General features: G+C 48.0%; 1 protein-coding gene and 1 long non-coding RNA gene across 12 annotated transcripts in view; one reads left to right on the top strand and one right to left on the bottom strand.

Moving 5' to 3' along the window:
* Positions 1-1,919: 1,919 nt before the first annotated feature.
* On the bottom strand, positions 1,920-9,088 carry LOC129060135 (uncharacterized). Of its 4 annotated transcripts, XR_008526567.2 has the most exons (8): positions 8,769-9,088; positions 8,367-8,515; positions 6,406-6,593; positions 5,360-5,565; positions 4,998-5,081; positions 4,602-4,897; positions 4,294-4,446; positions 1,920-2,473 (listed from the first exon to the last, which is right to left on the bottom strand). It is a non-coding gene; the product is annotated as an uncharacterized LOC129060135 (long non-coding RNA). The 4 variants fall into 4 exon arrangements; XR_008526566.2 differs by lacking the exons at positions 4,602-4,897; positions 4,998-5,081 and having other exon boundaries at positions 5,360-5,561; positions 8,769-9,086; XR_008526564.1 differs by lacking the exons at positions 4,602-4,897; positions 4,998-5,081 and having other exon boundaries at positions 8,769-9,085.
* The window catches only part of C5H6orf118 (chromosome 5 C6orf118 homolog), a 34,478-nt gene continuing 31,478 nt past the window's right edge, over positions 9,067-12,066 (top strand). For 4 of the 8 annotated variants that reach the window (XR_008526562.2, XM_054558424.2, XM_054558423.2 and 1 more), the window contains exon 1: positions 9,109-10,161. Coding sequence is in view for 5 of the 8 variants with exons in the window: in XM_054558424.2 (XP_054414399.1) it covers positions 10,032-10,161 (130 nt within the window). In the remaining 3 variants the exon portion in view is untranslated. Of the gene's footprint in view, positions 10,162-12,066 lie in introns of all 8 variants that reach the window. The other 4 variants (XM_054558425.2, XM_009242425.4, XR_008526563.2 and 1 more) reach the window with 3 other exon arrangements.

Raw genomic sequence — 12,066 nt, 5'->3', positions numbered from 1 at the left:
TTTTTTTAAGTGTGACTGTTTCCGGTGAAAAGAGCAGGACTCTGTGACTATCATGAAAACCAGTACATCATGCACTGTAGATGGCTGGATTGTATGTATATAAAGAAAGTTGTTAAAAGGGGGATAGACTGGATAAAGAAAATGTGGCACATATACACTGTGGAATACTACACAGCCGTAAAAACGAATAAAGTCATGTCCTTTGCAGGGACATGGTTGAAGCTGGAAACTATCGTTCTCAGCAAACTAACACAGGAACAGAAAACCAAACACTGCATGTTCTCAATCATCAGTGGGAGTTGAACAAGGAGAACACATGGACACAGGGAGGGGAACATCACACAGCGGGGCCTGTCGGGGGGTTGGGGGCAAGGGGAGGGAGAGACTTAGAACAAATACCTAATGCATGCAGGGCTTGAAACCTAGATGATGGGTTGATGGGTGCAGCAAACCACCATGGCACATGTATAGCTATGTAACAAAGCTGCATGTTCTGCACATGTATCCCAGAACTTAAAGTATAATTTAAAAAAATAAAAATAAATAAAGGGGGTAATAACCAAATATATGGATTCTTATTTGAAAACACAGCTATAGAAGAAATTTTGTGGAAAGTGGGAACTGAATATTTGCTAGGTGTCTGCAGACAGAAGTCATGACTTGGTTTCTTCAGTAGCCATGGTCTGTGGTTTTGAAAGAGAATGTCTTTACTTTAGTAGACCTGCTGAGTGCTGAATTATCTAGGGGTAAAGACTCATAACTTTACTACCAACTCAAAGATTTCAGCACAAAATGTGGACGGAGAGACAGACAAGGAAGTCGGAGTATTAATTTTGTCACCTAGGTGGCAGGCATACGGTCGCTCACTCTGCCGCTCTTATTTGGAAGAAGAGTACGTGGGGCTTGTGCTGGGCATCTGCCATACTCTACAGTCCAGGTGGAGGAACAATGTTCAATTCATTTTCAGATCTCAGGTCTGATGACTCCGTTTTTGCTAGGTGGTGGGAATTCTTATCCCACTCATCTCCAAGGATGTCCAAGGAGACTCTCAGGTTTGTTCCAAGCGTTCAAGGAAGGCCTCTCTGCATTCCTGAGAAGCTGCTCCTGGCCTGGGTCCTGATGACAGATCCCCCGTGGAGGGCAGGCCAGCGCAGCACCATCGCTGGGGCAGGAGTCCCCGTCCACCGTCCACGCTGGTGTCCTCTTTCCGGGCTGGACTCCCCTCCCCTCCTCCCCTTCTCAAAGGCCGCTGTGTCTCCTTTTCCCTCAGAGTAAATCCTTCAATACAGTCAATGTCAATCGGTTTCCAAAACAAACACCAAGAACAAGAAAGGAGAATCATTCCAAATGCCTGCTTTCTGCCTGTGTCATAAACCCCTCTGGGATTCGGGAATGATAAGGGAAGCCCAGAGTGGACAAAGCGAAAATTACAATGGCTTTAAATTATCCTGTGCCGCCCCCTCCCCAAAAACACCCAATGTCGGTGCCATTGTATTTAGGGGAAAAGAGGGTGGAGAGAATAAAGGTTAGCTGTCTCCAGGCATGCTTCCAATCAGTTCTGTGCCTCTGGCGGGGGGCGGGGGGGTGGAGGGTGGGTGGGGGGGGGTGGGGAGGAGGCTTGTGTAGATAATCGTAGGGAATGCTAGAAGGAAGGAACTGACAGAACCCTCCAGGTGTGAGTGGCACTCTTCTCAGCGCAGTGCAGGGCGGTCAGTGGAGGCTACTCTGGGTTGTGGTGCTGCATTGAGAAGGGAGCAAAGGGCACAGAGCAATCAAGGAAGGGCCCAAAGTCTGCCAGAGGCCATTCCTCCCCGGCCAGCCCAGAGGGTGGCCAGTAACCAGGACTTCAGGTCTCCCCCCTGACAGCTCACATTTCGTAACCTTACTAATTTAAAAAGTCAACCATGTTTGTTCTTATTCGGACAACTTCTGGCTTTATTTTTTTATTAAAGTAGCGATGTTCCCCCACCCTGGGTTCTACACACAGAAAACCCTTCTGTCTGCTGTACTGCTGGGAAAATACCTGGGGGAAAGACAAGCCTTGGCCACCCATCTACCCTGGAAGGGGAAGGTCTCCGCTCTCAAGGGCAGGGAACAACCCTCAGCCTCACTGGAAACGCTTGTGGAAGTGGGAAGGAGCGGACAGCTCCTGGGGAGGCGCCATTCATTCCTTTCTAGCCCTTGTGTTCAGGAGCTAATAGGCCTCCCATTATTTCATTTTTAGAAATGTGAGCAACCATTTGTTACCAATGAAAATATCAGCAATATGAAACAAGGACCAGAAACAGTAAATAATCAGCAATTCCAAATATTTTGAAAAACAGTTGGTAGGAATCACGTCTTGTTTCCCCACAGATGCGGGTTTGATTGGAAAATCAGACAGACTCTGCAGCCAGACCATGCTGGGGTTCCTGCGTTTGCACTGCGAGCTCGCAGAGGTCACCCTGCGTTTGCACTCGGTCAATTCCATTCCCTGGGGAAATTCAAAGGGCATAATATTAGGGCCTCTGGTTTCTGCAAAGCCAGGCTGGAGAGGGCCGTGTGCCCCACATGCAGTGCCTCGACATCATCCCCTGGGAACCACATGGGCCTCGCTTTTAGGTGTGCTTTTCTAAGAACTACATTAATATTGGGATGACTGGAAAACATCTGGGGAACTGGACTATTCCACTTCTGGTTTGCTTTTGCCTTCCCCAGCAACAGTGAATTTCTTTTCCCCTTGTCTATGGCAAGATTCCCTTGGAGCAGGTCACACACACCTTTTATCTATTTCTTTAATTTTAAATTTACTTGCATATGTATGTATTTATGTATGTATATATGTATGTATGTATATATTTATTTATTTATTGAGACAAGGTCTTGCTCTGTCACCCAGGCTGGAGTGAAGTGGTGTGATCTTGGCTCACCGGAACCTCCACCTCCCAGGCTCAAGCAATCTTCCTGCCTTAGCCTCCCAAGTAGTTGGGAACCACAAGCACACACCACCACACCTGGCTAATTTTTTTGTACTTTTGGTAGGGGTTTTGCCATGTTGCCCAGACTGGTTTTGAACTCCTGAGTTCAAGTGATCCGCCTGCCTTGGCCCCCCAAAATACTGGGATTACAGGTGTGAGCCAACGCACACAGCCCACACACCTTTTAGACACATACCAAGTCATGAAATCAAATGTCGCCTGTTTCCTAGACTTTCAACATTTTTCACTCCACTGGCCCCATTCCCTCAACATGGGATCCCTCAACTCTCTCTAATCATAAACAAATCAGACCAATGAAACGCAAACAACAAAAAACAGACAACAATTTGAACCGTCTCCCCCATCCCTAGCCAATGCTCTACTTCCAGTGTCAGGCCACACGCGAGTTTTGGAAAAGGGGGGGGTCAGGTCTGCATCACATTCTCTAGCTTCATGCCAAGAATTCTCTTCCTCTGGCCCTTTGTCACCTCCTCTGGAAGGCTGCAGCCAAAGAGCGCCACACTCTAATACCCAGAACTGGTGAAGATGTGAGGTCACTGGACAGAGAAGATATGGGGCTGCAGGGGGGATCAGGGCTGCTGATCAGCTGGGCTTAAAATAGGAAGATGAGCCTGCACTATCTGGGCCGGAGCAGTGCCATCACAGGGCTCCTTTTATAGAGAACAGGCCAAGTACGGTGGTTCACGCCTGTAATCCCAGCAATTTGGGAGGCTGAGGCGGGTGGATCCCCCAAGGTCAGGAGTTCGAGACCAGCCTGGCCAACATGGCGAAACTCTGTCTCTATTAAAAATACAAAAATTAGCCAGGTATGCTGGTGGGTGCCTGTAATCCCAGCTACTTGGGAGCCTGAGGCAGGAGAACCGCTTGAACCTGGGAGGCAGAGGTTGCAGCAAGCCAAGATGGTGCCACTGTACTCCAGCCTGGGCGACAGAGTGAGACTCCAGTGCAAAAAAAAAAAAAGAGAGAACAGAGAGGTAGGAGGGTGTCTGGGATGTGAGAAGGACTCTCCCAGCCTCGCCAGCTTTGCAGATGGAGGAAGGGCCCAGGAGCCAGGAACCAGGTGGCCTCTAGACGCTGAAAAAGGCAAGGAAGGGGACTTTCCCCAGTAGCCTCCAGGAGGAAGCAGCCCTGCCCAATGCCCACACCTGGATTTTAGCCAGTGAGAGCCATTTCAGACTTTGGACTTCCAGCAATGTGAGAAAGTAGATTGATGTTTCTTTCAAGCTGCTAAGCCTATGGTTATTTATAATAGCAGCCACAAGAAACAAACAGAGGCCTTCCGTGATCATCTTATGTAAAATAGTTTAAGACCCACCACTGCACTTGCGATGTACTTTCATAACTCCTTAGGGTTTTTTTTTTCCTTCACAGTTTCATTGTAGATTTTCCTTCTCTCTTGACATCTGGTTGGCAACCTTGTATTGGCAAAGATCAGACAGTGTGGTGACATTGTGTTTGAAAATGCCATCTGGTAATGAAGAGGTGGAGAAGCAGGCACTCTCATTACTGCTGGGATTGAGCAAACTGTAATAACCCTTCTGAGAACAATTTGATGCTCTTTCTCAACATCCCATAGGCACAAACTCGGCGACTCCACCCCAGGTGCCCACGTTCTGTGTTTACCTACAGATTCACACACACAGGAAGTGACTGGAGGACCAGCAGTGGGATTTAATAGCAGAAGAATGGAAAGAGTCTATATGTCCATCAGTGGTCTGTGGATGGAATAAATCACAGTAGAGCCATACAATGGAACACTGCCCAGCCAAGTAAGAAGTCAGGGGCTCTTTATGCACTGGTACGGAATGATTTCCAAGAGAAAAAAGCAAGGTGGAGGAAGTGGGAGTGGCCCGCTGTCGTGGTGGAAGACAGAGGACGGAGAGATGGTGTGAGTGAATTTTCTTGTCTACACGGGCTGTCTGTGGGAAGTCGTATAAGCAGCTGGTCAGATGGGTGGTCTCTGAAGAGAGTGACCAGAGGGTATGGGATGTGCTGGGGGGATTTTCATGACCCACATACCTCTCACTTAATGGGGGAATGGTGATGTCTCCTGTCTTGACCCAAGATGCCCAAATCATTTTCGCAGTTGAAAAAATAATGGAGCTTTTGGAAACAGGTGTAGATAAGTGATAAACAACAGTTTGAAGATAAAGAAATGCAGTTTTTATGCACAAATGTCATTGAATGAAGTTTGTTTTACTTTCCAAAGGAGGAAAGGGACTTGCTGGGGAGGTGGGGGTGGGGAAGGGATGTTAGGGAGCCCTTCAAGAGGTGTGTTCTGACTGCACCATTTCTTCATCGGTTTTTCAAACTTCCAGAGTCTTATAGTTATTTTGCCCTCAAATACCACTCAAAAATGAAGCTATATTGCAGAAAATTACCTTTAGGGCAAAATCCAGGTTCCACAGGAGAAGCTTTGGGATAAGTGGAAATAGCCCACCTGTGCCACAGATAACAGTGCGGCAGGAGGCTCCCTCACAGAGAATGCAGGTGGAGCGAGAGCTTCGTGTTTCCTCCTCCTTGGCAGGCCGGCCAAGAGCTTCCTTGTGACAGACTCTGACCTGGATCTGTTGTGTGGAATACCTGCCTTAGAGAGGTGTAGAGTAATGCAAAGGTCTTGTTTATATGTGTTTTTGAGACGAGAAAAATGAGCATGTTAGTTTTCTAATAGAAATGTTCCTATAGGAAAGCAAAGATGAATGATGGGAGAGATGGCGAGAGTGAGAGAGAGGAGAGGAGAGGAGAGGAGAGGAAAAGAGAGACAGATGGAAAAACAGACCAACGAACCGGGGCCCTTGAAAAAGCAAGAGGGCAAGAGAGCCCAGGAGCAAAGCACTTTGGCCTTGGATGGGTGAGAGGCTTTTCCCTGACACATCAAGAGGAGGGTGAAGAATTTGGAGTGTCACTGCCAGCCACCATTGCTTACATGCCTAGAACTGGAGATGTCATTCTTGGCTCTTAGCCCTGTTCCCTTCATTCTCTATGAAGTATAGCAACAGTCATCTCTCTAGAAAGAAGTGATGATACCCCACTCTGTAAAACATTTTTCAGTGACTCTTGATGACTCTTCAGCCATCTTCAGGACCAAACTGCAACTCCCTCCTGACTCTGCCCCTGCCCCATCCAAGAATTCTCATCCCACCCCCAACCCTGCATCCTCCTGCCAGGCCAACATTTGCTTTGCATTCTATCTAAAATTTCTTAAAAGCATCATTCAATTTCTCCAGAGCTTAGGAAGCACAAAGATGTTTTAAGTTATTGCAAGTCGGTTCATTTTTGCACAGCAGATTCTAATAGCTGAAAAGCAGTAACTGGAATCACTTATTTGTGACCTCTTCCCTTTTGGAACCCATCAGTTCTTCTGACCGATGCTTCCCTACCCTCCTCCATGATTGACAAGGAACTCCCGCTTGCCCATCCTGCACACCTGGAACAGGTGGTCTTTCTTTCTTGGGCTGCCTCTGCAGCCCAAGAGATGAGAATCCTTCACTCCTTCCTCTGCCGGTCCACGCCCATCTCCACTGCTGCTCACATCACACTGCATTTTACTCCCCAGTGGTCTCCTCTCCACCGAGCATTTTTAAAGTAGGGAATTCATTGTGCATTTCTGCAGTCCTAGCAAAGAAACAATAGTAGACAAAGATTTTTAATTTTTAATTTTTTTTTCTGGAATAAGGGATAGGATGAAAGGATGGGTGGATGCATGGATTAGTTGGATGGTAGAACGGCCTCACCCTTGGGTTGCCTTCAGTGGCCAAGTGTGTTAGGATGTGTTCAAGCGCTATCTAGAGTGGATAAGCAAAACAGCAGCCATAGTCTCGGAAATATGTGCAGACGCAATTTGTCTGCTGAGTAGTTCTTGGCCATTTCTACCTAGAAGTCTGGCCTCAAGGAAGATTCAGTGTGTTTCTGGTACATCAATTCATTACGCTGATAATGTTGTCATTAGTATGTTTCTGCCTCAAATGCTTTGATGAAATATTTAGCAATAGGAGAGCCACAAGTAGGCTTTTAAGGTCTGATATTGATTTGATGATTGACTTTCTGATCTGGATAGCATATAAGTAAGGGGTGGATGAATTAATTTAACTGCATTTGTGTTCTGCCATAAGGGATGACTTGGGAGAAACTGAGGCCCTGAAAACAAATTATTTTCTTTTGATCAAAACCAATACTCTGCAATTCCATGTAATGCCTGTACTAAGGAGCAGGAGTGAGGGTAGCACAGGCTGAACCCCAGAGCTGAGCAGCTCTTGCGGTGGGATGCACCCCTCCTCACTGTCCCTCCCAAGGCCTGCAGAGGGGCCCTTTGTCCCTCCTGCCCATCTGTGAAAGAAAAGTGGAGAACACCTATTGTCACCTCTCTGCCTGACTGCGCAGTGTGAAGCGATGGACTATTTTAGAACTTATGAGAGTAACTAGTTTACTAAGGGATTCTGAGCACAGAAGCTCATTTCTTCATCTCTAATTGTTAGTTATCTAAAAACCTGGACTGCTGCCCATGTGAGCCTATTTCATAAAGAGCTGCAGGTGAGGGGCACACAGTGTTTCCTCTCCGGTGCCCATGTGAGCCTACTTCCTAACGAACGGCAGGCGAGGGGCATGCAGCATTTCCTCTCTGGTGCCCATACCTAGACATCCTTATGCAGCTTGGGCATCTTCATGTCGACCTTTCTGTCATAGTTAAGATGCCTAACTACCATGCACATTCCAGAGAGACAAGCAGTAAACACTCCGGTGACCTTTTCACAGGTGGAATTCCAATGCACCTGGTGATGAAGCCACCTGAGCAGGTGAGGGTCCTGGCAGCTTCTTGGTTTCCAGAATGTTCACGTTTCGAGTATCTGTCCAGTGTTATGTTTGGAAGGGAAGGCGAGGGTTAAAGAAAGAGAGAGAATTGGCACCTCTCCAGCGATTGAGGTTCTATGTCCAGCCTAAGACCTGCAGAGATGGGGGACCAGGTTAATGCCAGTGCTGACCGCCGCTTACAGGCTGGGACAATTATAGGCCTGGGGGGGAGGGGCCAGGGGGTATAACCTGCTTCCCAAGAAGATGTTGATAAGATGTTCCATGGCAAGATGCTTTGGTCCTGTTTTTGGGGGGATGTGATAGAATGTTCCTGTTTTGGGGGGAATGTGATAGAATGTTCCTTGGATCTCTGCCCAGCAGAGGATATGATGAAGATGCTCCTTCAGCTGGGGCTTTGCCAGGCAGGGCATAACAAGAAAGTCAGCTGGTTGGGCAGGATATTTCCCGTGGTCAGACCCCCGTGGAATATTTCACTTTGACTAGGGTCTGCAAAATGGGGCTGGGATTACAAAATGGTGCAGTTTGAACTAATAGGCGGCATCAACAGAAACAAAGAAACAAAAAACACTGTGTGCCCACCTCATTCACAGTACCGTGTAATTCCATCCTCACAACCAGTAATGCCTACATCACTGTCTTTCTCATTTCAGAGCTGTAAGTAGTGAGGGTTGGTGTCAAAGTTACTTCTAAGAACCAGTAGAATCGCCCTTCCAGTACTCTCTTTCTGGCTGCAAGACATACAAACAGAATACAGTTTTCAAAGATAGAGGTTTTAGCTTTTCGCTCCCTTGACACATGGGACCGCCTGAGGAGAGAGGATGGACTTCGCAGTCATGCAGATGTGCACTTACACATCTGTAAATTCCACTCTCTGCTAACTGACCTTGGGCAAATTACCCCACAGGATCTCAATTCCCCACTAGAAAATACATAGATAATAATAAAAAGTGACTAAATGATCACTTCGTGACTGGCACCTACTCTGTGCTGGATCTCCAGGTACCGTTGGGTGGGTTACACACTGTGCAATCTGCACATTTCTATAGCAGATGCCTGAAGACCAGTTATCTTTTGCCCCCTGGGCTTTGGAGAGGAATTAGGGAATGCGAGGATACTTTGATATTTTTCAGATCACGAAAAGTGTTTCGCTTTAAAAAGTAAAACAAGCAAGCAAACACCAATACTCCCTGTTCCAGAAGGTCGGAGGCACAGAAGAGGGGAGGGGTTGGAGGGAGGCTCCACAGCAGGGGCTGTGCCGGGTTGCTCTGCAGTGAAGGAAGCCGAGGAGGGCCTAGAATGTTTGTGGTTTCCACGGCGACAGCCCAGCCCAGGCAGCTGGAGGGAAGGAAGCGATGGCGGAGGAGCGGGAGCCTGAATGTAAGTGGCCTGGAGCGGCCCTTGCTGGCTTGTGAGATTTGCTTGATGTTCAGTTGTGGAGGGATGGGCTTCTGAAGACTGATTTGAAACGTGCAAATCTTTTTCTGGTGGCTGCACCCCGGCTCCAGGGTCACTAGGGCTGAGGACTGGATTGGGGTTGTGCTGCCTCCTCAGGGAATCTGAAACCAGCACGCAAAGCACAGAGGTGGGGGGTGAGCGCCATGTGGGCGTGGGATCCAGCGAGTGTGGACCTGCGCGGACGGACGCGCAGGGTGTTGGAGTCCCTGGAAGCCTGAAGAGCAGGAGGAGGAGAAGGGACGAAGCGGCAGGTTGCAGGCTGTTCAGAGTGTGATTTTAAAAAGCCGCACTTCAGAGCGTTCCCTGGCATGCTGCCTTTCCGCGCTCCTATAAATGACCACAAAGCTCAGCGCGTCCACATTCATCAAGTTACAAGTCCTTTATTTTGTCGCCGTGGCCCCGAAGCCTCGGGCTATTAATGTGATTTTACGAATGGGAGTCTGTGGGGAGGTAAGCCCAGGTCTTTTGACTTCGAAGCCTTCGCTTTTCCCACCACCCACCATGCGCTGGGACTGAAACAGGACTACCGACTGATTCAGACGAAATTTGGGCAGAGAGAAAACTTGTTAGACTGAGCAAAGCAGTCTCAACAAGAAAATGATTTAAAATAAATTTTATTGTGTGATGTCAGAATGCATTTAGTGCTCTTCATGGACAGGTGAGTGGGCAGGTTGAGAGCGTGGTCTTGGAGGCAGCTGACCACCTAACCACCTGACCCTCAGTTTCCCCTCCTGTAAAGGAGGATGGGACAGCGCCTACCTCCTGGGCTGTTGTGGGGATTGAATCCGCATGCCGCACACCGGCTGTGGAATAGACAGTGGGAGTCATTTTAAAAAGGGGTCTTTCAGTCCTTGGGGAGTTGTCTTTTCTCTTCTTTGTATACAAAGAGCTTCAGGCTGTCACCAGGCTGGACTTAAGGGTAAGGTCAGTTCTGCTGCTTTCTAGGGGATCTGGGGAAGAACCCCTTCCAGGCCCAGTGGACTTGTTGGCCTGACCCTGTCGCTTGTGGTGGGGGAATTGCCGGTTGTCAGCAGACGCCCTGGCCCTAAGAAGTCTCTTTCCATCTGGCCTGTGGCTTCCACCTGGGATCGACTGAGCCTGGAAGCTTCCTTTCCTTGCAACCTCCCTGACCCCCTTTCTTCCACCTCTCCCTTCTGACTCCTGCCAGAGAAACTCCTCTGCTTTTAGGGGCTCATGTGATTAGATTAGAGCCCTGATCATCCAGACTAATCACTTTATTTTAAGGCCCATCACCTGAATCAAGCCGGTAAAGTCCCCTTGCCCTGACCTGGCGTCAGGGTGGCCAGCTCTGGGTCCCACCATTCTGCTTCCACATTTCACCCTGAGACAGAGTCCACGTGAGGCATGTGCTTCTCCCTTGGGCTCAGGTCCCCTCTAGCCCTGGGTCTGCATCTCACTCCCTGTGGGATTTCCGGGTTCCTGGGGGCTCATATTCATCCCACCCCTGAAGCACACAGTGCAGCATGGGACAGACAACAGATGTTTATCCATGGGTTCAGGAAAGGCCAGATTGCAACCTCAGTGGAGTCTGAAAAGATTCTCCGGCTGGTAGGATGGACACAGGGGAGTGATGGACACTCTTTGTGAGTTCTGCAACAAGTTCTCTGAGGGGAGCCCAGGACTCGAGGACAGACCCCCATTGGCCAGGCCTGTCCCGAGGCTCCCGCTCTCCTCCAGCAGAGACCCTGTGGGTCGGGGCCTGCTGCTCTGTTCTTGGAAGTCTTTCCAGGAATACATTTCTTAGGATGTGCACTGACTTTAGGGTAGGGGCAGAGAAGGCAGAGGGCAGAAACGCAGAGGGAATATGAATGTTCTAGAACCAGACCTAGGAGAATTTCCATGGGATTCTCAGTTTCCCAGAGATCAGACAACATGGGACAGTGATTAAAAAAAAAATTTTTTTTTTTTTTGAGGCAGAGTCTCACTCTGTCGTCCAGGCTGGAGTGCAATGGCGCTATCTCGACTCACGCAACCTCCACCTCCCGGGTTCAAGCGATTTTGGTGCCTCAGCCTCTGAGTATCTGCAATTACAGGCACCTGCCACCATGCCTGTCTAATTTCTGTATTTTTTGTAGAGACAAGGTTTCGCCAGGTTGGCCAGGCTGGTCTCGAACTCCTGATCACAAGTGATCCATCCGCCTCGTCCTCCCAAAGTGCTGGGATTACAGGCGTGAGTCACTGCACCCAGCCTGAGTTGTAATAATTTTGACATTAAAGACCTATTGTCCTATTCTGGGGTCGGTGGGGCGGAGCGGGGTGGGGTGGGTGGGATGGATACATTTCCAGAGAAACAAACAAATAAAAAACCTCTGTTTAAAAATGTTTAATACTAAATTTTGGCAATATGTATTAATCCAACTGTAGCCTAAGGCCTATTACTACGTGTTCCTATTCAATACACATTCAGAACTTGGTTTGGTTTTACTGACAGCAAATTTGTTTTCAAATCATTTGTAAAAGAGTCATAATTTCCAATAAATTCTTAAAACTTTCATTTTTTTTTGTTTGTTTTCTCTCTCAGGCAGAGACGCAGGATACACACACACACACACACACACACAATGTTTTCAGATAGGAAAATGATTAAAATATTTATTGCCACGATGGGGATTCATGGCATATATTACAAGAACATGGCAGACAGAAGTTTCCACTTCTGTCTGGAGCAGCTCTTAATACAATCAAAAGAAAAAGCATTGGAAGTGGGAAAATGATTGTGTCGATTGACTTGCTGGTGGCTTCAAATTCTTCTTGGAAATAAAATAAAGGATAACACAACAGCAATGAAGTCGCCTCCTTCTTC

Source organism: Pongo abelii, chromosome 5 (genome assembly GCF_028885655.2).
Source record: "Pongo abelii isolate AG06213 chromosome 5, NHGRI_mPonAbe1-v2.0_pri, whole genome shotgun sequence".
Classification (NCBI taxonomy): domain Eukaryota; kingdom Metazoa; phylum Chordata; class Mammalia; order Primates; family Hominidae; genus Pongo; species Pongo abelii.
The sequence above is the reverse complement of the archived record's forward strand: the minus strand, read 5'-3'. Positions and strand labels throughout refer to the sequence as shown.